Genomic DNA, 24,158 nt, shown 5'->3' on the forward strand with positions numbered 1-24,158 from the left:
GAAAACAAAGTAAGGCTGGAGCTGAGTGGGCAGTTCAAAGAGGTCTGGTGGAAACAGTACGGGGAGGGAGGAGGCAGCTTTCCAACCAGCCAAAGAGAGCCCTCTCCACAGAGAGAAGCGCACCAGCCCCTCCTCCCCACCCCCTTCTACCCACCCCCCAGAAGCCACAGGCCCCCTCACGCACAACACCCAAGATGGAAACAGAAAGACAGACCCTCTTGTTCTGTGCGGAACTGCTGCTGCCACCTTCCCCACCAACCCTTGTTCTGAGAGCTGTGCTCTCTGGCAGGAAGTCCAACCACATGTTTAGGCCCTCTGCACTCCCCCACCCCCTCCCCCAGGCTCCTGGGCCCTCCCAGCCCCCACACTCTCCGCCGTGCTCAAGCCTCACATAAAAGTTTCTGCTATCAGGCCCATGTTCTCAGGGATGCCTCCTGCCCAGCCTGCGACCCACACTCACGCAAGGAGATTCAGTCACTTGAACCCCTTCAAGTCCAGGCCAGTCCCTGCTCTGCATCCATACCAGGCTTGCTCTAACAGTTCCCCAGGGACCAATTCTCACCCAAATCTCTTACCATACCCCATCATTCTGCCTCAGACACCCTGAGGAGCTCCCCTCATGCCCACTCTGTCCAGCCCAGAGAAACTTCTCTGATCCCTGGATTATCCCCACGAATGTAGATTCATAAGGTGCCTTCTGAGTACTTGACACCAAGCAAGGTGTCTGAAGAAAGATAATGAAACAAATATCAACTACACACAACAACCTGGACGAATCTTACAAATAATGTGAAGCAAAAGAAGCAAGACCCAAAAGAAAACGAACAGTGAGGTTTCATTAAACACCATCCAAAAAGAGGCCAAACAAAACAGGTTATTTAAGGAAGCATACATGGATGGCAAAACTAAAGAAAAGCAGGGAAATGGTTATCATAAAGTCAGGCCAGTGAATATACCTGGTCAGGAGGGACAGCATTAGGGTCAGGAGGAGCTCTCTGAAGGCTTCTGGGGTGGTGGCAATAGTCTATTCCTTTATCTCAGAGGATAAAAAAAAATCAAACCAAACCCATTGCCATCAAGCCAATTTCAACTCATAGCAATCCAATAGGACAGAGTAGAACTGCCCCATCAGGTCTCCAAGGAGCGGCAGCTGGCAGATTCAAATTGCTGACCTTTTGCTTAGCCGTCGAGCTCTTAACCACTGTGTCACCAGGGCTCTGTCTCAGAGGAGAGTCACTTCATAATTATTTGTTAAATGGTACATCTAAAGGGTTATGCTGTTTTGGGTTTACATAGTTCACAATTCAAAAGTTTTAATAACTTTTTTAAAAACTAATTTTAATTTTTTATAAAAATTTAAAGATGACAATGAAGGATTAACTCCCATTAATGCCAAGACTTTTGTGTTAACATCCTAAGAAAGAGACGAGACCTACTGAAAGTCAAGGGCCTACAGATCTGCCTGGGGAGGGGAGCGTCGCCCACTGGAGATAAGGCCACATTCTAACAAAGTGTGAGTTTGCTGGACATCGGTTGTATAGTATGGTGAACATAATAAAGTCACTGAACTGTGCATGTAAAAATGGTTGAAAAGGTAAAGGCTTTGTTGTATATATTTTACCACAATAAGATTTAAAAAATTTTTTTTTTAAGATCGGAAGACAATAGCAACAACAAAAAAGATCCCCTTGGACAATGACAGTCCCCGAAAAGGGTGCCAGGGAGCCTAAAGAAGGAATGCTCCATAATAAATGAGTCCCGCGGGGCCGAGTCACCTCTGTGCTGCTAGTGAGTGGATAAACTAATAGTGTCTTTCTGGAAAGTGATTTGTCAATATGTATAAAGAGCCTTTAAAATGTTTAGGATCCATGGCCCAGTCATTTCAGTTATAGGAAGCTCTCCCGAGGAAAATAATCAGAGGCAACTCATTAAAAAGGATTTTCATCACAGACTTATTATCAATAGCAAAAGAAGTAGGCGTAACGCAAGTAACTGCACAGAGAACTGATTAAATAAATCTGGTCCAAACCAAACCACTGCCGTCGAGTCGATTCCAACACATAGTAACCCTATAGGATGGAGTAGAACTGCCCCACAGTTTCCAAGGAGTAGCTGGTGGATTTGAACTGCTGACCTTTTGGTTAGCAGCCATAGCTCCTTACCACTGCACCACCAGGACTCAGAATAAATATCGTACATCCATATAATAGAAGAGTGTACAACCACTACAAAGCACAGGCTCAAAGAATATTTAATGATATGGGAAATGTCCCTGCTATCATTTTTGTTCAAAAAGAAAAGACAAATAAGATATAAAATGTGCAGTAAAATCTGTTTCATGTTCACATTGGTTGTACCTGGGTGGTGGAATAAATAAGGGTTATATTTTGGGAGAAGGAGAAGTAGATGGGAGGAAGGGAAGAAAAAGTAGATGGGAAGAAGGGAAGAAGAAAGAAGTAGGAGAAGAAGGAAGATCTAAAAGAATCTCAGGCTACCGGCTAATACTGGCCAGACATGTTTGCTAACACCAAGGAGACCGGACAAGATCCCGAGACCTCAAGGCTCTCCCTCCATCATCTCCAACCAACAAACCACTGGAGGAGCAAGGGAGCGGGTGCCTCAGCAATAGGGCCTGTGACATTACAACGAGCCATAGACGGGTTACTCAACAAGGAGTAGGAAGTTGTAGTGTGCCTGCCCTGTGCCCAGAGGAAGGAGTGGGGAGGAGGCGACCCTCTTGTTGCTGGCTTCCCGTGCCCCCATTTCCTGTTCCCCCTTCTAGAAGCTTCTGGTCCCTCAGTATAAGCCCCAGAATTCCAAAGCATCTAAAGATATTTATCTTTCCAAAAAGGGGGCCCTCAGTCCTGGGGCATAGGCCCCTCCTCTCTCTCAGCTCCTCCTGAGGTAACCCTTGGGACCAGCCACCAGCTCACCTGAACGAAGACCGGGAACACCAGGACCTTGGGGGCCAGGGTGACATAGGTGCCATAGCTTGAGTGCGGGGTGTGCGGCCTCATGACTGTGCAGTTCTGGTAGTTCCCATGGCCCTTCATGGTCTGCACCGTCTTCATCAACCGAGACTTCTTCCCCAGGCCCGTGTGGGACTTCCCTTTACTTGGACTTCCTGATTCTGTGGAACAGAGATGGGAGCTGTAAAACACTTCCATCAGCTCTGTAAAGGCATCCTGGCTATGGAAACAGGGAACATAGGTGCATTCAATCAACAACCATTTCCTAGCATCTACTATGTGCCAGGTCTTGTGTAAGGTGCTAAGAATATACAGAGGCTTCAGATGAGTTTCGGGCCTCAAGGGATTCACTCACACTCTAGTGAGAGATACTGACAAGTAAAAAACCCACTCCAGGGCTAGGGCACAGCTGGGAGCCACCAAGTATGACTTAAGGCAGCAGTGCCCATCTAGTGGCCCAGAGCCCTTATCAGAGCTATCAGTTTGACCTCACACTTTTAAAAAATCAGGAAATCTCTCGTATTTGAAAAATCAGAAGATTTTGCCTACTGGGCCCATAGTCCCACATGGAGCAGTGGAGCAGAGCAGCGACTGTCTCATGCAGCAGGTGAAGTGCTCTCCCCCTTGTCCCCATCCCCACTACTCTCAGCCCAGCCAGCCCAGCCCAGGCCCCATGGACAAACGGATTGGAGATCCACGTTCTGCAGCGTTAACAGAAACAGTAGGCTTTCCCAGGACAAATCAGAGTCTATCCTCGAGCAGCGGCAGGCTCTGGAGCAGCCTAGCTCACTTAGGTCAGTCTAGGACAAGGAATGGGCACGTGCTGCTCCAGAACTGTGCTCAAATGTCCCTACCCGCTCACTAGCTTGGTGACCTGGAGTGACTCACGTCACCGCTCCGAGTCTTGGTTTCCTCAATTGTAATAATAGTATCAAGCTCCCTGGGTTGCTTGAGATTAAATGCGATGCTCTAAATTAAGCCCTTAGAACAGTGCCTGTTGTTAGTTGCTGTCGAGTTGATTTCAACTCATGGCGAACCCATGTGTTGCAGAGTAGAACCACTCCATAGAGTGGTCAAGGCTGTAAACTTTCAGAAGCAGATCACCAGGCCTGTCTTCAAAGGTACCTCTAGGTGGATTTGAACCACGAAACTTTTGGCTTAGTAGTCGAGTGCTTAACTGTTTGTGCCACGCAGGGAATTCATGAACAGTGCCTGGAACCTGGTAAGTATGCAATAAAAGTTAGCTGTTACGTTATTGTTGTTCCTGTTTTTGTGATTCCTCCACTTGGAAAAGCGAGTTAATCGGGTGTCCCAATGGACTCTAGGAATCCTAGGCCTCACTCCAACCAGGAGGTACTCCTGGATTGGCTACCAACTCACAAATTATTCTAATAAAAAAATAATAGAGAAAAGAAGAGAGAGAGAGAAACACGACCACCCCCAGAAAAGAGAGAACTCCTGCTGTGATGGCAAGAGGACCCTCTTCAAGGGGACACATCTGTACACCCTCACACTGACCAGGGGTGGTACACGTGTCTTTACCATGTCCCATTAAACTGAGGAGGGCAAAATACAGGGCAGCTAAAAAGTCAGGGATTCTTGGAGGCAAACAGGTAGGAGGGTGTCGGGCTCCAGGCACACCTGGGCCCCTCCAAGGGATTCCTGCTGCCAGCTGGGCAACTGGCCTGGCCCTCCCTGACCTGGATGCCCAACCCATGTCCTGGGGCCCCTGCCTGCTTCCGCCACCCCTATCCCTGGCAGCCAGGGAGGCTGCTTCAAGTGAACAGGTGACCTGACCCCAGCCACTTCTCGGGGAAGCTCCCCACCAACGCGAGGCTACCGCTTCAGAGGAAAAACTCAGCTCAGAAGGTTTCACATTCGCCTCCTCAGCACATCCGTGCCCCTTCTCACCAAGCAGAATGAGAAAAACAAGTTGACTCCCCCCCAATACACAAGTGACCACTGATCACAGTCGCGCCTTGGGGCAGCACTCAAACCATAATGACTTAAACCACTTCCTGCCTCCTTGGTGAGTCGCTCAGAGAGGAGTGGGAGGAGAATGAGCCCAGGATGGTGCAGGAGGGCAGATGCAAAGAAGAAGTTACTCAGCTCCAAATCCCATCTGGCCATGGACCCCAGCCCCAGAGCAGTCTGTGCTGCCCCAGTCCTGGCCCCTTCACTGAAAGACCCAAGTAGGTTCTCAAGATCTGCACTAGATTTAGCAGGACCAGAGACCTGAATGAATTTGAGCATTGACTTCCCCCAGAGACCTGCCGTGTACCCCTACACAGGTTCTTCCCCTCTCTGAGCCAGAGTTTTTTCCACTGCCAAGTGCAAATGATATGGATTGCTGCCCTGCCTGCCCCAGGGCCAGTGGAGGCTCACACAAAGACCTGATGGGGAAGGGTTTTGTGAATTGTGTCACTGTGAGTGCATGAGGAGTTATTACAAACTCCAGCCACTGAATAATCGGTGGTGGCAGGATAGACAGGGCTACTGGACCTTAAACCATACTATGAATGGGGCCACAAGGTCAGCCTGGAACTAGACTGTCTAATTTAACATGGCCAAGCCTAGCACAGAGAAGAAAAATCACACATGACTCACGTGCAAGGAGGGAAGGCAAAGCAGACCAAAATTAAAGAGGCGTACTGTTTGACATCCCAATTAATTGGCCTAATAACATGTTCAGTGCCTCTGTTTTACCTCCTAGTTTGATGCATGTGTAGTGCCTGAAGTCTTAAAAGCTTGCAAGCAGCCATCTAAGACACAATAATTGGTCTCTATTCGCCTAGGACAACAGAGGAAGGAGGAGGATATGGAATGTGTGGCTAATTGCCTCCATGAACTGCCTCCTTTGTCATGAGACCAGAAGGACTGGATTGTGCCCAGATACCGTTACTGAACATTTTGATCAGAGATTCCATAGAAGAATCCTGACCAAAAGGGGGAAATGCGGAAGAGAATTTCAAATTCTCGTAGACTCCAGACTTTCTGGAGACTTCAAGCCTGGATGAATCCCTGAGACTATAGCCCTGAGATAATCTTTAAACCTTAAACAAAAAATATCCCTTTAAGTCTTCTTGAAACCAAACAATAAAAATAAGCTTAGCTTAATTAGTAAAAAAAACATCTGCCTTGAGCATTATGCTCTTTTAAGAACCATCCATATGGGATTAAAGTGACAACAACAACTCAAAAGATTAGATAGGAACCTAAGGTGGCAGTAAGTTTATGTTAATGGGGGAGGAACAACTCAGAAAAGGAGGGTGAGAATGGTTATACAACTTGAAGAATGTAATCAATGTTACTAAACAGTACGTGTAGAAAATGAACTGGTGTATGTTTTGCTGTGTATATTCTCAAAAACAACAAAATAAAATTAAAAAAAAAAAAAAAAGAGTAGCGTTTGTAGATGCCAAAATTGGGACCCTGTGCTCCTCAGTCTCAGACTGACTAAAAGAATCCATTTCTTCTCTTCTCTGCCCAGATTCAGAGGGCTGGCATAGAATCTTGGGCATAGAGAGTCATAACCTGACAAATACCTCTAACTTCAGGCAGGAAAGTTCTGCTTACCCCCATTTTACAGATAAGGCAACTGAGGCCTGGAGTGGTTGGGTGACTTGCCAAGGTCATTTGGGCAGTAAATAGTACAAGGTGGGATCGACCCATCTCCACACATCCTGGACAAAGTGTGGCAAATGGGCATGGCTCTCCAAAACTGATTTTCAAGGTATCTGTTTTAAAAACAGTCCAGGTTACAACCCAGCTACTGAGCTCTGTGAAGATAAACTCGTCATTTCCCACCTACTACCCTTTACTACCTCTCGTCCAAACCCCCAGGTCACCCCTTTTTTCTCAAACACCCGCTTCACTGACCAAACAGTCATCACACAGCTTTGCTCACGACTTCCAAGGACAGCCTCGGCAGGCATCCTTCCCTGGCAGTGGTAAATCTGAGGACCAGCTGCCTTTACAGGGCAGGGACAATGCTAAAGACGGTAGTGGCCCCAGGGAACATGCCAACCATCAGCAGGCAGGTAGCCCCAGACCCCAGAAGGGCAGCAGACCCTATTCAACTCAGGAGGGCTCGACCCTCCCTCCTGAAAGGGAGCCAGGCAGCCCAGCCAGAGAAGGGGCATCGAGATACTGTCAGCCCTCGTGTATTTAGGAGAAACTTTGCATCCTAAATGCCACTCCTTCTCTGATCCCCAAGACCGAAAGCCTGGAAGACTTGATCCTGGTAAAGAGTAAAGATGTCCTTAGATACCAAAATTTTTTATTATTAGTATGAAGAATAAGCAAAGTAGAGTCAAGATATGATGCATTCAAAAAGTTACCACTGTTACTAAAACCATCATCATTTCCTTACTTGCCCTTTCCCCATGGCTTAGATGGCCATGCTATGCTCTTCTTGGTTCAGTAAGTCTTGTACTCTCAGGAATCAAAACATGAATACAGGTTAGGAGGACACCAGGGAGACACAGAGGCATCTCTCAGGCCAAGAGAGATTCAATCCCAGAGCACTGAGCCTGTGTCCAATCGCTCACTGCAGGTGACACACCCTCCAGCTGGAGGGACAGAAATGTGCTTTCTGACTCCACGGCCAGTCTTCAAACCCGTGGAGGCAATCAGAGTCATTCTGTTTCAGTCAGTCACTCAGCCAAGTCACAGTAGACAGGCTACTACTTACAACCATTATCCTGCATCAGGCACTAGACACCCAGAAATGAGCCAGGCCCCGGCTCTGCCCTTAATGAAGTCACTATTTAGCAGTGGCATCTCCACTCTAACCTAATGTGCTGACTAAAAACTTTTTTTTTAAACTCATAGTTGAATTATTATCTGATTTCTCCCCAGAAGGAACACAGATTCATTTCCAAGAGATCAGGCCCAACTTCGCAAATGCCTCAGATTAGAAATGAAGAGGATGCCTTCTATCATGACCCCGAACCTGATGGGAGCCCTCTTCATCCAAAATAGCACAGGCACTCTTCCAAGTACTCACTATAAGCAGCAGCATCTTCATAATACTGATGGGAAGAGATGGCAAGGAAGCAAGTCTGGGAGTGGCTGGGTCAAGGCCACCATCAAAGGAGGTCAAAGGGCATTCTGAACGCACCAGAGGAAGGGCTCACACACACCTAAAGTGAGCGTCATGGCACCAGCAAGGCTAGTTTCAACCTTCCAGATACCATCTGGACTGCTGAGTCAGAGGTATCCAACAGGCGCATAAACCATTGCCGTTGATTCAATTCTGACTCATAGCAACTCTATAGGACAGAGTAGAAGTGCCCTACAGGGTTCCCAAGGAGGGGCCAGTGGATTCGAACTGCTGACCTTTTGGTTAGCAGCCAAGTTCTTAACCACTGTGCCACCAAGGCTCCAAGCAGGCACATAGAGGATTTAAAAGAATGGCCACCAGCTCCAGCATCAAGACTGACATCTCATGCTTCCTGGAAGAAGGAATTGCTTTTGAGCCCAGCTTCTACCCTTGGCTGGGATTTGAAAGATAAAGGAGAAGAGTCAGTTGCAACAGCAGAGATATCTGCGTACTTTAAAGACAATCACCCTCTGTGGAACATCTCACAGTAGACAGGCTACTATTCACAACCATTATCTAACCTAGTCCTCCTAATAACTCTCTGAGGCAGGAATTATTGGCCCCATTTTGCAGATAAAGAAACTGAAGCTAAGCAAGTGGATGTGACTTGCTCAAAATTATATAGCTAGAACTCAAACTTGAGACTTTCCAGCTTCAAATGCTATGCCTCCCTCCTGGGCAGCCCAGACACATTCCCTATAGCACTAAACATATACTGATTGCCCAGTAAAACTGGATGAATCTCAACTGAATGAATGACTCTTGAAGACCTTGTCTCTTAGACTGCTCCAGGAAGATTACCTCTCTTCCTTCTTAGCTCTGGCTCTAAGGAAAAAAAGACACTGGTTGGGTGAGTGGTTGAGTGAGGATGAAAAAATACCAAGAGGACAGAATCTGTGTCAATATGCTAGAAGAACCTGACTGTGTTGGAAAGGCCTCTGAAATCAGAGGAGGAGACTGGGCCAGATGCCCAGCTGGTCCCCACCATTTGTCAGGGACTCAGAGAGCACAGCAGCAGAGGACAGGCTCACCTTCGGGGATGGTGTCCTCCTGGTACACGGGCCTCAGCAGCTGCAACGAAAAGACACGAGAACCATCTCAGCCCCAGGAATGGGGCAGGACAGACAAACAGACTGCTGGACACCAGGCCAAGAAAGGGCTGGGGGATAGGGAGTGGAGTGGTTGAGGGCACAAGGGAAAAACAGCAATCCAGCTAACCAGCTGAGGGAAGGAGCTTGAAGAGAACACAGAATCCCAGGATGTTCAGCTTGAAAGAGGCTTGAGCTGCCATCAAGACTAACCCCTTGGCCAATTCCCCAACCTCCTTTACAGCAGCTGTTCCCAAAGTGCACTCCATGGAACATTGGTACTGTGGGACAATAACAACCACGCCATAAAGAGTGCCACTGTCAGGGAAGGTTGAGAAATACTGGATATGTCTTTACTGAGAGCCTCAGAGCCTTAAATAGGCTACTGTGCATTGGGAATCTCCCAAGAGAGGAAGAGAATATAGAATATTTCTCAAATCTATTTTGACCTCAGAACACTTTATCCCAAGTATCTCACAGGACTCATGTTTTGGGAAACAACATCATCCCTACATGTAATCATCCAGTGTCTGCTTTCATACCTCCCATAACAGGGAGCTCACTGCCTTGCAAGGCAGCCCATTCCACTGCAGAAAAGTGAGATTTGTGAAAGCTCTTTCTTCAGTCTAGTTGTAATTTTCCACCCTGGGACATCCCCCAGTGATCCTGGATCTGTTCCCTGAGGCCACCTCGACCCATCTGTTCTATTTGCCCAGGACAGCCCTGCAGAAGCCAGAGCTAATACACACCCCGCCTGGGTTTCCTCACCTCCTGGCTTAACACCCCAACCTCTTACAGGCTCCTCTGAACACAATTTTGAGCCTTCAGGTCTTCCTGGGCTTGCACAGGGACCCAATACCCCTCATCTTCCCTGAGCCAGCTGTCCATACCTGGCTCCCAGGGTTCAGCGGGGCCAGGATGATGTAGTTGGGGTCAGTGGGGGCAGTGGCACGAGACAGGGCAGGCAGGGTATGCTGGCTCCCATGCTTGGCCACCTCGGTGTAGCGCTCCCAGCCACCAAGCAGCAGCCCATCCGAGCTGTCACACACCAAGTGGCAGCTGTGGCGTTGCTCGGGCCGGGCCTGGGCCCCGTGCGTGCAGTTCTTCTCCCGCTTGTTGGGGGGTGACTGGAGGTCATGTGTTGATTTGCAGGAGGCCCGCCGCAGCACCCCGCCATCTGGTCCCGGCTTGACCTGGGGGACCATGCGCCACACGAGCAGAATGATCTCGCCGGGGCAGCTCCTGGAGGTTGGGGGGGAGGGGCACACAGAGAAGTTGAGTCTGGGGGAGGCCAAAGTCAGCCAGGGTGGGGGCCTGCAAGGGCAGAGAAAAAGAGTAGGGGAGAGGGAAGCAGAGGCAGGGGAGATGCTCCCAATGTCACTGCAGGAAGGGATAGAAGATGCCAGCTAAAGCAAAGACAGCCAAAGGATCTTAGGTCAACTCTAATCAACTGACGGTGGCTGAGAAGGACCTTGAGGCCAAGGCCCGGATGATGTACCAGGAGAAATTGCCATACTCAACTAACGATGTCTGCCATGGGCAAAATATAAGCAAGTAGGGGCAAGCAAACCACCCATGCGCGACCCCTCATCTAGTCATTCTAGAGGTCAACCCAAAAATGGGGCCACCTGGGCTTCACTATCCCCCGAAAAAAACAAGACTTGTTGCCATCGAATTGATTCTGACTCGTGGTGACCCCATGTGTTACAGAATAGAACTGCTCCATAGAGCTTTCTTGGCTGTAATAACTTTATGGAAGGATAGCCAGGCTTTTCTTCCACAGTGCTGCTGGGTAAGTTCAAACCACCAACTTTTAGGTTACTGGACAACCACAAGCCATTTGCACCACCCAGGAACTCAGGGCATCAAAATTTAGGGAACTCAAAGATCTTAAAAAATAATTATTTAATGTTTAAATTGTGCCACTTAAAAATTGGCAACATCTACACATCCTTTTTTTTTTTTTTTACATATCCTTCAGCCTAGCTCTTAAAAAAAAAAAAAAAAGCTCTTAGGTAGCACAAATGATTAGCCAAACTAGAAAGTGACCCCTGAGCCATGTCATGAACACAGGATCTACTTGAGAGCTTCCACCCTGTTTGCTCTGGGAGCCAAAACTGCTCTAAGTCTGAACCTCCCATCTTCAGGCCAAGAAGCTTATTCCCTGGGGAGCAAAGCTCACAGCTGGACAGAGGAGGGAAAGGCAAGAGCAGGGCAGGGTGGGGTGCCCCGGGCTGGGTGGGAAGGTGTGTCATCAGCCTAAGGCCCAAGCCCACCCACTGCCCTGTCACCGGATCTCATGTGCCAGCTCCACGCATTTCCAGTGCTCCACAGGCCTCTGGTTCAGTTGCAGCACTGTGTCCAGCTGCTGCAGCCCTGCCTGCTCTGCCGGGCCCCCTGCCAGGACAAAGAAAAGCCACTCAGGGGCTCCTGAAGCCCGAGACCCCCTACATGACTTGAGTCCTTTGCCTCCATGGTAACCTCAGGCAAGGACTGCCCTTCTCATCTCTTCATCTGTGAAGTGAGGGGCTGGACCTGATGGCTCTCAGGGCCTTTGCCCTCACCACCTCCCGGCTGCCTCGCCCTAGGGCTGGCTCACCTCTCTGCTGCCCACCCTCCACTCAAGCCCCTTCCCCCTCTCCCGGGGGCCTCCTCACCACCAAGAGCCCTTCCTTGTTGCCAGGCTCACATACCTCATTCATTCCTTGAGCACTAACCTCATGCCCCGGGGCCCATGTAGGCTCTGGGGATACCCAGATACTAAGCCCTGTCTTCTGCCCTTAAGATGCCCACTCTGTGATTAAGAGAAGTCTTTTATTTCTGAAAAGTAGGGAGGAATAACTATTTTAAGTGCTAATCTGGCTTGGAATAGAATAAAAGACCAATTCCAAACAGGGTTCAAAAAAAACTCTCATTTTCCCATGCAGTCATTACTGAAAATATAGGTTTAGTTCCTGTTCAAAATGACTGGGAGCCAAAATATAAAAACTTATTTTCATTTTGATAAAAAGAGAGTGGGTATATTTTCATAAACCTCAGTTTTGTCTGTGGTCATTTAAAAATATTATTCTTTTCATTTTGAAAAACCAGGACACTGCTCCAGTTTGGGGACCCCTGTTCAGTTCTAACCTCTGTTTGCAAAGCCCAGGTGTATGACGGGTAAGGGGGGCTGGGCATCACCCAAGTCACTCACTTACCTGAATCCACAGCCTGGACTCGGACTGGAGAGTCGCAGCAGATGGTGAAGCCAAAGCCGTCCTTCCCCCTTGGGATGGTAATCTAGGACACAGCCCTGTCCAGTTATTTCCAGAAGCCACAAGGCCATGGCACTGCCTCTGCGCCTCCAAGATTGGGAGCCCACAGGCCCCATCCTGGAGCCGCCCTCCTCTCTGAGGAACTAGAGCCAAGAAGTAAGCCAGCTGGCCTTTTGGTGTCCCTATCTCAGCCCAGGCATCTTGAGAACTGGAGTGTGAGCCAAGTAGGAAGGTGAGAGCTCAGGAGAGAGCCCCAGGCCAATGTGGGGAGGGCCTGGTACAGAATCTTGAGAAGGTAAAGCTCACCTTCCTCAGTCCTGGCAAACATGCAGTCCAGCCCTGTCCAAAGGGGCCCACTGGACCTGCCCATCTCCACCTTGCCTATGACCCACTGACTGCTTCAGTCCATTCCTGCCTCCCCAGAGGTTCACAGAGCATGAGCCCAGTGCTGACCCTGTGCTGAGGGCTGGAGCCCATAGACAAAGCAGATCTAGTTGCTGTCCTCTCAGAACACAAGGCTGGAAGACAGAGACACACATTCACAATCTCAGGCCAAGGGTCAGGGAAAGAGTGCTGGGTTCTCCAGGCAGTCCATTTCTAGTGTCACAGGCATTCGGTAAGGGCTTTCAAGGCTTCCAGGCGAGGGGCACAGATAGGCCTCCGCTAAACCTGACCTAAGTCACTGACCTACTGTGCCTGTTCAGGCCCATGTGCACAGCAGGTTCACAACCTCTACTTTCAGAAGTCCCATGGAAGGGCCCTGCCATCTGGATATTCTTTTCAATGCAGTACATTTATGGAGACTCTACTACATGTCAGGTTTGCTGAGGTACAGAGGTATGAAGCCTTGATCTCTGACTCCTAGAGGGGCACGAGCATACACAGACCTCTCCACAGCAAGCACTAGAATACAGTGTGAAGACTGTCTTGGGAATACAGACAAAAGTGTTTTGACTTTAGGTTCAATAGAATTCTGATCAAAAGGGGAAAAAATGTGAAACAGAACTACAAATGCTCATGAAATCTAAAATCTCTGGGGACACCCAGAGATTGAGACTGGAAGACTTCCGAAACAATTGCCCTGAGAAAATCTTTAAACCTTAAGCCAAAAATATCTCCTGAAGTCATCTTTAAACCAAAAAGTAGTTTGGCTTAATTAGAAAAGAATGCATACCTTGAGCATTGTATTCTTTTAGAGAATTACCTATATGAGATCAAACTGACAACAGCAACTTGAAAGGTTTTATAAGACGCTCAGGAGGCAGTGAATTCGTGCTGACTATGGTGAAACAATTTGGAAAAGGATATTGAGAAAAGGCAACACGATTTGAAGAAGGTAACCAATGTTACATGGAGAAAGTAAGGTAACCAAAACCAATTGTACTTGTAGAAATTGAATTGATACATGTTTTGCTATGTATACCTTCACCAAAAATTAAATAAAATACTTATTTAATTAAGTAAAATAAAAACTTTTTATTTTAAGAGCTTTGACTTTGGGCTCCACACTTAGTGCACAGTAGGGACTCAGCAAGGCTAAGTGAATGAGGCCGGTCAGCAGGGTCCCATCAGCAGAAGGAAACTGTCAAGGTACAGTGGGGTCTGCTGGCTCAGGTCAGTCCAGTCTTGCTGCACACTCCCCTCCTCTGCAGCTGCCCCCTATTAGGCTTTGGGTGGGGGTACAGAAGCCCAGCCCCTGCCCAGCCAAAGAGCAATTCAAGGTCACTGGGAACATTTGGATGAGAGCTGAAGAATTAAGGGCAGGAAAAGTCAGAAAAGGGGTTCTAAGAGACCCCCTAGAAGAACTGGGACTTGGAGAGGGCCTGATGAGGCATCGGGGAGGGTGTCCCAGGCAGGTTGAGGAAGAAGCCAGCTCAGCAGTCCTGGAGAAGGTCAAGGGCAGGCCTTGTCGGGAGACTTGTGTCTCCTCCCTTAAGGGTTGTTCCTTCAGGGCTGGGTGCCTGGCACTCACCTGCAGGCTGTCCCAAAGGTTAGGCATGAGGAAGGGGAGGGAGAGGGGGCCCAGGGTGACCAAGGCTCTTGGAAGCTGCCAGGGCTCCTGAGGCTCTGCTTCCCACCAGCCCTGGGCCTAAATTCAAAGCAAGTTTGTAAAACAGGAAATCTGACAGACAAGGGGAAGGGGGAGGGGGCAGGAAAATACCCCGTTCCCATAAGAATTCTGGGAAAACACGCAGCTAAGACAGGAAGAGAAAAAAAAATGGAAAGAAAGAAAGAAAAACAAACCTTGGAGTGAGTGCGGAAAGCTGGAGGAGAGGACGGACTACTAGTTGTCAGGCCCAGCCCAAGGCCAAGGGGAAGATGTCAGAAGCCTGGTCCACTCCGTGGGACAAGCTGGGAATTTTTATGGGGCCACGCAACCCACCTCTCGACCCAAGCAGAAGCTAGAATTCCAAAGCCTTTCTAGCACTCCCCAAGTCCTAACCCACCAAGAGACCACAGCCCTTCCTGCCTGGGGTGTTGGCTCTGGAAAACAGATCCCAGCACACCAGGGCTCAGTGCTAAAACTTTGGGCACCAGCCCCAGAGTTGACTCTCGAGAGAAGCAGTGTGCTCCAGCAAAAGAGCCTCCCCTGCCCACACCCTGGCCCCCTCATCCAGGTGGGACTGTGGACTGGAGTCCCCTCCCCATTCCTGAGCACCAACCTCAGAAGAGCCAACCCAAACAGCAGTCCAACCCAGGTGGGGGTGGGAGGAGGGAAGAGGAGAGGGTGTCAGGGAGCAAGTTCATCTGGCTCTGTGAGGGAGCGTGATTCGGTGAAGGAAGCAAAATTACGCTCCATCCATTGTGAGCAACGGCCACATTAGCTGGATTCTGTCCAAAGTTCCTGATGGTCACTTTAGCCCTGAGAGGAATGCAGGGCTAGTTTTAGTATGCCCATTTTACAGAGAAGGAAACCGAAGCCAGAAGGGAAAAAGTGGCAGGCCCCAGGTCTGAGCCCTCCGGTTCAGGAGATGAGGGGAGCAGCCCTGCCCCTGTCTGAGACTTCACTGCTCCTGACAGAGGCTGCCCTTCCTGGGGGTGGTTCTTGCAGGAACTGTCACTGCTCCCAGGTCTCACTGTGCCAGCACCTCATTTCTGCTCTCCTACCTGGTCTCTGATCCTCTGTCATGCTTAGATTTCAACCCCGACTGCCACCATTTATTGATTTACCTAGATGTACATACATGTACATACCAGACACTGTGCCAGTTACTTCATACACATCAGCTCATTGACTCTCACAGCATCTTCACTGGATATTATCCCTATTTTCCTGACAAGGAAATTGAAGATCAGACAGGTAAAGTGACTTGTTCAAGAGTCACAGCTAAGGAGGAGCAGAGCTAGATTTGAGCCGAGGTCTGACAAAAAGCTGGTGCTCGCCACACTGCACACTGCACTGGTTTCTAACCCAGGATCTGTCTTGAGCTTTGGGTCCCCAAATCCCCAGGTCCAGATCGCACTCACACCTGGTCCCAATCTGACACCCAATCATGCCCTGGTCTTTTGGCCCAGAGTCCCAGGGTGACCAGGGACTTCTAGACTGCTCATTTAGTGTTCTCTCTGCCTCACTACTCTGCCCAGTTGCTGATGTCCCAGGGGCTGCTCTGGACTGGAGCAGGGGGGTGGGGGGGAAGGGAGGGAGAGCAGAGAGCACAGTGGGGTGGCAAGGCAGGACCTGAGAGCTGTGGAAGGCTGGGGGAAGAACACTGGGGCCCCATAGCAGGTGGGTGCTTGGGGGCAGGGGGCCCCTCTGGTCATCTCTCTGGGACCTAAGCACTGCATGTGGGAAGGAGTCAGTGACCCAGATTACCATCTGGTCGCTAAAACATGCAGAAAGATTTTTCTGTATTTTAAAAATCAGGACCGTTTCTGAGATTCCTTCCAGCTTAGACATTCCCAAAACTGGACATCTCTTGCCTTCACCCTTCCTGACTCCATCCCTTTTTCATAAGAAAAAAAATGCTCCATCACAGTTCCAGAAGGGGCTTAGGGGGCTAACTGGATCATCGCTCTCCACCCGACTCTGCCCCACATTCCAAGTCTGGAGCCTGAGAGGTCAAACCCTCTTAAGGAAGCTGGGCTCCAAAGGCAAAGGAATCCTGAGGCACCTCAAGGCACCAGGGCTACAGAGAAGGGAAACAATGTATGCACACAGGTACAGCGAAACATTGTACCTCACATGCAAGCAGCCACCAACACATACAAAAACACATCTCACACACACACACACAGAGAATACAGAACAGGCAGGCAATGCCACCCCAACAGAAGTACGAGATCAAGTTAGCAAATATACCAAACCCCCTCCAGAAACACCCAGCTGCTCAGCAACCAAGACATTTCCAATCTCAGCCTAGGGATATCTCCTTAAACATCCTCCCAAATAAAAACGAAGAGAATAAGATAACCTCTCCTAGGACTCCACCCAGTCAGTGGTTAGGACAACTCACAGAGGTGGGTCTCATCTCCCCCTGGAAAGGGGTGGTGGTAGCCGGCTGGACCCTGGGTCCAACTCCTGCCTCTACCCTCCTACTAGATCAAAATGGTCCCACACAGGGATCTGGGGAGTTAAGGACGGCCGTGTGTGGAGAGGAGTCCTGCTCATTGAGCCCCCACCGTGATCTCCCAAGGGGCCAAGCACCCACCTGGCGGTAGCGTCTCTCCGAACACACCTTGCAGAGCCCATTGAAGCGGTTCATGGCTGCGGGTCCCGTCTTGGCTGCCGCCCCATGAAAACCCAGCTCTCCCCCAGCAGCGGGAGCCCGTACTGCGCCCCGTCAGCCTGGCATGACCGCCCTGGGAAGCCCGCCCCGTAGAAGAATGGCAGGAAATCACCTCTCACCTCCCCAAGCCCTGTCTGCGCTGTGTGCCTCTGCACGATAAGCCTGAAGGCTTCCTGAAACCTCAGAATGACAAGGAAGAGGGAGAGTTTTATATTAAAATTCCTGTCAACTAGTTAGTATTCCCCAGGCCCCGGCGGGGAGAGGGCGCCTTTGTTCTGGCTGCATTCTCCGCCATGGGCCACTTTGTGCTTCCAATGTTCTCACAAACACCCCTCGCTGGATGAGAACCCAGGCAGAAGACACACCCACTCTATAACAACGCCACCTCCCCCTGCCAGTCCCAGGGTCCCCGGTAGCAAATGTGGGAGGCTAACCCAGCCTAAAGAATCCATGAGGATCAAGCAGACACATGAGACTATGTTGGCAGCTCCTGTCGGAGGGGAGATGAGAGGGCAGAGGGGGTCAGAAGCTGGCCAAATGGATACGAAAATAGAGAGTGAAGGGAAGCGGTGTGCTGTCTCATTAGTGGCAGAGCAACTATGAACATATAGCAAGGCGTATATAAATTTTTGTATGAGAGACTGACTTGATTTGTCAACTTCCACTTAAAGCACAACAACAAAAAAAAAGAACCCACGGATGCCATGGGGGTTGCACCCATAGACAGCCCAACCTTAAGACAAGGAACATAAAGCATTTGTGGACACAGGACCTGCCTGCCTCAGAAGCAACTTAAAAGTCAGTTTCCTCATTCACATATCTGGGCTGCCTTAAGAATATGCTGGTATGTAGCCTGTAATGTCAAAGCTAAAAAGGATTTCCAAAACATCAGATGACTCAGCCTCCTCATTTTACAAATGAAGAAACTGAGGCCTGGAGAGGATCAGATCACACAGCAGGGTAGCGGCACTGCTGGCACCAGAAGCCTTGTCTCCTGACTTGTGGCCCCAGAATCCCACTGTGTAGAGCATCACATGGTGGGCCTCTTCCCTCTTGCACCCCTTTGAAGCCCACCCACTTGCATCCTTGATACCAGAATGACCCCTGGTCCAGCCCCACTTTGGTTGCTGTGTGACCATGGGCAGGGCCTCCATGTCCCCATCTGCACAATGAAGGAGTTGAAAGGTGACCTCTCCTCCAGCCCCAGCTAAGCCTCTGACAATCACCCCCAATTTGCTGAGCCTCCTGACATCTCCGAGTGTGTAAAACTAGGAAAGCAAGTGCACCTCAGCACGCTGTCCCAGAGGCCCCAGGGCCTGTGTGCAGAATCTACCATAAAACAGGACTTTCCTAACGCAGCTAGAAACTTGCTGTGTCGATGTCCCTGTAACCCTCACAAATCACCCAGTAGACTCCCTGGTCACCGTCCTTGCTCTGCTCAGCAAGAATGGAGAGAGAGAGAAAGGTGTCTTTGTAGCAACAACCCTGAGGCCAGAGGAAAGCTTCTATAACCTCCCGCTGGGGTAACAGAGCCACAGACCTGGCAAGTTGCTCTAATACTGCACCCACCAGTACGGTAATCACTAGTTACACATGGCGAGGTAAATTTCAATGAATTAAATTAAATTAAAATTCACTTCCATAGCCCTACATTTCAAGCGCTCAATAGCCACAGGTAGCCAGTGGCTACCATACTGGACAGCACAGCTCTAGACTGTGAGCTGTATGAAGGCTGGGATCTTGGGCTTGTTTGCAGTTGCATCCCAGCACCCAGCACAGGGCCTGGCCTATGCAGGTGTCCATAAATATTTAACAGATGAATGAGTGAGCGAATAAATGAATTAACTAAATTAAAAGGAATATGTTTTGTGGATTATAATATACCTATATACAAGACTGCAAGATATTATTATTGAAAATATCAATGTCATATCTTCCCAACTGGGTCACATCCAGGAGGTGGCATGGTGTAGTACACTTGGGAGTCCAACAGACCTTGCTTCAGGTCCTGCTTCCAGCACTGCTGGCTGTGTGGCCATTTAGACTGACCTAATGTCTCTGAACCTAGTATGACCCTCTTGTCTGTAAAATGGGGAAGTAAGCACCACTTCAGAGGTGGCGGTGAGGATTTAATAAAAAATAACATAACAGCACCCAGCAAAATCACTGGGATTTTGTTTTTCCATCTCTTAGTTGTTAGAGAAAACCATGGATCACCAGCCATGCCCTGCAAAGGGACAGAATGAATTTTGAAATCTCCCAAATCCCTAGGTAAAGACTCCTAATGGTCTCAGGTTCAGAATTATGGCTGCTCCCTGACATCAGGAGGTCTTAACCTGAAGGGGTAGTCCAGCCACAGTGCCAGGGGAAGCAAGGAGCCCGAGGGAGCCTGTGCAAAGGGGAGGGCTTGGTTTCGAGAGACTGAAGGTCCGTAAGGTCCAGGCTCCTCCATCCCCAGATGGGGCCAGCTCCCTCCTCACCCCTTCCCTGACCTTGAACAACCCAAGACAAGCACTCATTTACTATAGCACGCCTTAGGAAAGTCAAGAAAGACCCTTCGGCATCCATGACTGGCTGGGTTTCTAAGCACCAGATGAACCCAAGTCTCAGACGCCAAATGCTGCCCTGCTTGGGGATCTCCTGGGCCAAGAGATTGATAGATGCAAGGGATAATAAATCAAGGGTACTGTCAGCCCCACCCATGGTTGTCCCCACATACCTGGAGTTTGTCTCCATTCTCCATGTCCCAGCCTCCTGGCATTCTCAGCAGTGGGTCTGGAAGGTAACAGAGCAGAGTCAGAAACCTTCTGCTGACATGATGGGACCATTCCACAGGCCACCCAGAGGACAGGGCTGAAGGCACAGGCCCATATGGCTGCCTAGGCCACTTCTGGCCTCCAGGGTGTGAGGGTGCCCGAGGCTCAGCCCAGGTAGGGGTTCTGGAGCCAGGGCTACATGCGTAGGAAAGACAGAACTGAAGAGGGTGTAAAATCCAAGTCCTGGGCCTTAGGACTCATGACAGGGTCTAAAACCCACTGTTAACAGGTATAGGCAAGAACTGGATCTCTGATCCAGAGTTTGCTCTGTGATGCAAGGCTGTCCAGAGGGAATCCCTGAGATCACCAAGCCTGGGATGGGGCCATTCCAGAAGTTTCTGAGCCCAGCTCTCCATCAGTGAGGGGTGGAGAAAGCTGAACCACGTGGAGTCGGGCCTGTAACCCTCCCCTAGGAGAGTCCAACCAGATAAATAAAGGTGTCACAGGTACGAGGTTTCCTGCAGCCTGCATTCTGCCGGTTGCTCGTGAGGAATCGTCCCTGGACCCTGCAGCCTGATCACAGCCTGGGGTGACAAGTGCCACAAAACACAGGGGCTGATGCCACTACCCAGATAGGGGAAGGGAGAGCTTAGGGAGGGAAGCGTGTGCAGGCAGAAGCTGAAGGCGGTATGTATGCACCTCTCAGGAGCCGCAGCCGCCGCCTCGCCACTTTCAGGTGCTTGGTCCGGCCCAGGTCCTCCCCAAGAAGGTAGTACCAGCCACTGATCTCCTGTCATGAGAGAAAAGGTGATGTGCTCAGATAAAGGCGGCAGAAGGCACAGGTCAGTCCATCACCAACCCCCACAAAAAGCAGCAGCTGAAGACCCTCCCTAGGGAGCGGCATCTCTGTAGAAACAGACATTCCAGCCTCTGTGCCCTGAAGTCTCCCATATCTGCACCTCCAGGAAGCCCTTCCTGATGCTCCAGGCAGAGCTGGTCCTCCCCTGCTCCGAATTCCCACGGCCTCTTATCCCTGGAGGACAACCGTCTATTTGCATGCCTCCCCTACAGGCTATGAACAGGCTCCTTGATGTGCCTAGCACTGGGCCTGGTATACCATAGGAGCTCAATAAGTGTTTGTTAAAAGAACAGAAGGGAGACAAGAAAGTAGACACCCTGAAGCTCCTGAGCAGTCCCCATAGGAGAACATTTTCTCCCCAGGGAATGAAGCTGAGGCTGCAGCTAAGAGAAGATAACTGGGATCCACACATGGGTTAAGGGTCCTCAGTCACCTTGCCCCCAGATTTTACCACCAGAAGACAAAGCTGGGTAGCAAGGCCACATGGCAACTCCATGCAGCAGGCCATTAGGACATTCCCAGGGTGTGCAAAAGGAGAGCATCCCTCCCCTGCTCAAAATCCTCCCATTTCAGAGGGCAGTGCAGAGTGGAGATGGATGACAGACTTGCCACTCAAAGGAAGCATTCTTTAGATCCCATGGAGCCTCACCCAGCCTGAGGGAAAGCTCGGTAGAGGATGGTGCTGCTCCCTCCATCCCTGAGCCCATGCTAGACCCAGAAACATAAGACCTGGTAGGCAACATTAAGGTACCCTGGAGCAGACCATAAGAAGCACCTGGTCTTTCTCCTCCAGGGCAGGCCCAGAAGTGCTCTGAACGCTGAGGAACCTGCCAGTGCCCTTACTGGCAGACGACAGACTCAGAGCCTTCTGGGAGGACTTTGGACCACCTGACAACTGCTCTCAGGTAAGAGCGAACCAAGAAAGGGACCCAAGCCCTCCTCAGTCAGGCACGTAACAAACACAGTGTGGTTATTCAGGGCTCTGGGCACCTGTCTGAGTGGAGCACCATCTCACAGACAGAGGCTCTGCCCAAGGGCTTCCAGAGAAAGGCTCTTGCCTATCCCAGTGGGATGATCCCACCAGAAGCTTCCCTAGGACCCACCTTGTCCGGAGTCAAGAGGGACTTCACCCCAAAGCTCATGCAGCCGATAAGTCTGCTCTGTCTGGAAGAACAGCAGAGGCCTGAGTTAGCACCTTCTCACTGGGCTACATCGGAGGGAGACCGATTATCAGGTATAGCATCAGGTTTGCCTGTCGCATTGTGATTTACAAAGCACTTTTACTTGCATCATCTTATTTGATTCTTCCAACTTCGTGAGGTCAGCCAGAGGGGAATTATCATCTCCATTTTACAGAGGGGAAAGCTGAGGCTCTGTTGGTTCCCCTCCCATTGGAAACCCAAGTACCCTATGCCTTTGTGCAGCACAATCTCCACCAATCACAGAAGCTCTGACTGACGTTGCAGCTTTCAACTGTTCTGGTGCTGAGTAGATTTGAAGAGCTGGTCTCCACAGGAAATTTCAGCTCCCACATTATGTTCAATTGAGGAGAAAATTTATGAGACCTCAGGCTCAAGAAGCTTTGTGCCACCCAATCATGAAATAAAGGACTTGAACAGACATCTCACCAAAGAGGACATTCAAATGCCCAGCAAACACACGAAAAAATGCTCAGCATCATTAGCTATCAGAGAGATGCAAATCAAAACCACAATGCAACACCACTTTACCCCCACTAGGATGGCTAAGATTAAAAAAAAAAAAACAAAACAGAAAATAACAAATGTTGGTGAGGATGTGGGGAAATTGGAAACCTTACTCGTTGCTGGTGGAAATGCAAAATAGTACAGCGGAAAACGGTGTAACAGTTCAAAATACTAAAAATAGAACTACCATATGAAGTCTTGATACATGCTACAATATGGATGGCGTTTGAAGACATTATGCTGAGCGAAATAAGCCAGTCACAAAAGGACAAATATTTTAAGATCTCACTTAAATAAAAAGACAAGAAAAGGCAACTGTATGGAAACCAAAGTTTATTAGTAGTTACCAGGGGCAGGAGGGAGAGGGAAAGGGGGGTTAATGGTGACGGGAAAATCTCAATGATGAAGGACAGGGTTGGACAGCCGATTATGATAATTGCTGTCAATAAGTCGTACGCCTGTAAAAAGCTGAATTGGCAAAAGTTGTGTGATAGATATATTTACAACAATGACCAAAAAAGAAAGAGAGCTGCTGAGTCTGCTTATATACAACCAAACACCTCAGAGGATTTGGATGCTTGGTTCGGAGGTTCAGGGTCATGGTTTCATGGGCTGCCCCAGGTAACTGGCCTAATAACCTGTTTAGTGCTTCTGTTCTACCTCCTAGTTTGTTGCGTAGTGCCTGGGGTCTTAAAAGCTTGCAAGCAGCCATCCAAGGCACAATAATTGGTCTCTATTCACTTGGAACAACAGAAGAAGAAGGAGAGTTAGGAATAAGAGGAGGATACGGAATGTGTGGCTGATTGCTTCCATGAAAAACTGCTTCCTTTGCCTGAATGGTGCCTGGCTACCATTACTGAATATTTTGATCAAAGATTCCATAGAAGAATCCTGATCAAGAGGGGAAAAATCCAGAACAGAATTTCAAATTGTCATCGACTGTAGACTTTCTGGAGCCATGGAGGATAGATGAACCCTTCCTGAAACTACTGCCCTGAGATAATCTAGATAATCTTTAAACCTTAAACCAAAAATATCCCCCAGATCATCTTAAAACCAAGCAGTAAAAAAGGTCTGCCTGGAGCATTATGCTCTTTTAAGAACGATCTATATGGGATCAAATCGACAACAGCAACTGGAAGGATTAGATAGGAACCTTAAGGGGCAATGAGTTTATGTTAATGAGGGAGGAACGACTCAGAAAAGGAGGGTGAGAATGGCTGCACAACTCAAAGGACGTAATCAATGTCAATAAATTGTACATATAGAAACTGTTGAATTGGTTAATGTTTTGGGGTGTATATTCTCAACAACAACAAAATAAATAAAATATATTTAAAAAAAAGAACAGCAGTTCTAAGAAGGTTCCAGACCAAGGTCCTAAGACAAAAAAGTCACCCCCCCAAAAAATCCATTGCGATTGAGTCGATTTCCGACTCACAGAGACCACGTAAGACAGAGCAGAACTATTCCATAGGGTTTCCAGGGCTGTAATCTTTACGAAAGCAGATTGCCACATCTTTCTCCTGAGGAGCGGCTGGTGGGTTCAAACCACCAACCTTTCAGTTAGCAACCAAGCACTTAACCACTGTGCCACCAGGGATCCTTCCCCAGTGCTTAAAAAAAAAATGCCAAACCTGTTGCCATCGAGTCAATTCTGACTCATAGCAACCCTAGAGGACAGAGTAGAACTGC

General features: G+C 49.2%; 1 protein-coding gene across 3 annotated transcripts in view; it reads right to left on the reverse strand.

Moving 5' to 3' along the window:
• The window catches only part of LOC100658384 (regulator of G protein signaling 3), a 183,736-nt gene that overhangs the window by 79,735 nt on the left and 79,843 nt on the right, over window positions 1-24,158 (reverse strand). The window contains exons 13-20 of one of the 3 annotated variants that reach the window (XM_023545027.2): window positions 21,861-21,921; window positions 20,598-20,688; window positions 19,862-19,917; window positions 12,359-12,440; window positions 11,453-11,558; window positions 10,052-10,403; window positions 9,105-9,144; window positions 2,934-3,130 (exon numbers count right to left, since the gene is read on the reverse strand). In XM_023545027.2, coding sequence (XP_023400795.2) covers window positions 2,934-3,130; window positions 9,105-9,144; window positions 10,052-10,403; window positions 11,453-11,558; window positions 12,359-12,440; window positions 19,862-19,917; window positions 20,598-20,688; window positions 21,861-21,921 — 985 coding nt within the window. Of the gene's footprint in view, window positions 1-214; window positions 275-2,933; window positions 3,131-9,104; window positions 9,145-10,051; window positions 10,404-11,452; window positions 11,559-12,358; window positions 12,441-17,064; window positions 17,119-19,861; window positions 19,918-20,597; window positions 20,689-21,860; window positions 21,922-24,158 lie in introns of those variants that run through there. The other 2 variants (XM_023545034.2, XM_023545029.2) reach the window with 2 other exon arrangements.

The sequence above is a fragment of the Loxodonta africana genome, chromosome 9, assembly GCF_030014295.1.
Source record: "Loxodonta africana isolate mLoxAfr1 chromosome 9, mLoxAfr1.hap2, whole genome shotgun sequence".
In the NCBI taxonomy this organism is placed as follows: Eukaryota; Metazoa; Chordata; class Mammalia; order Proboscidea; family Elephantidae; genus Loxodonta; species Loxodonta africana.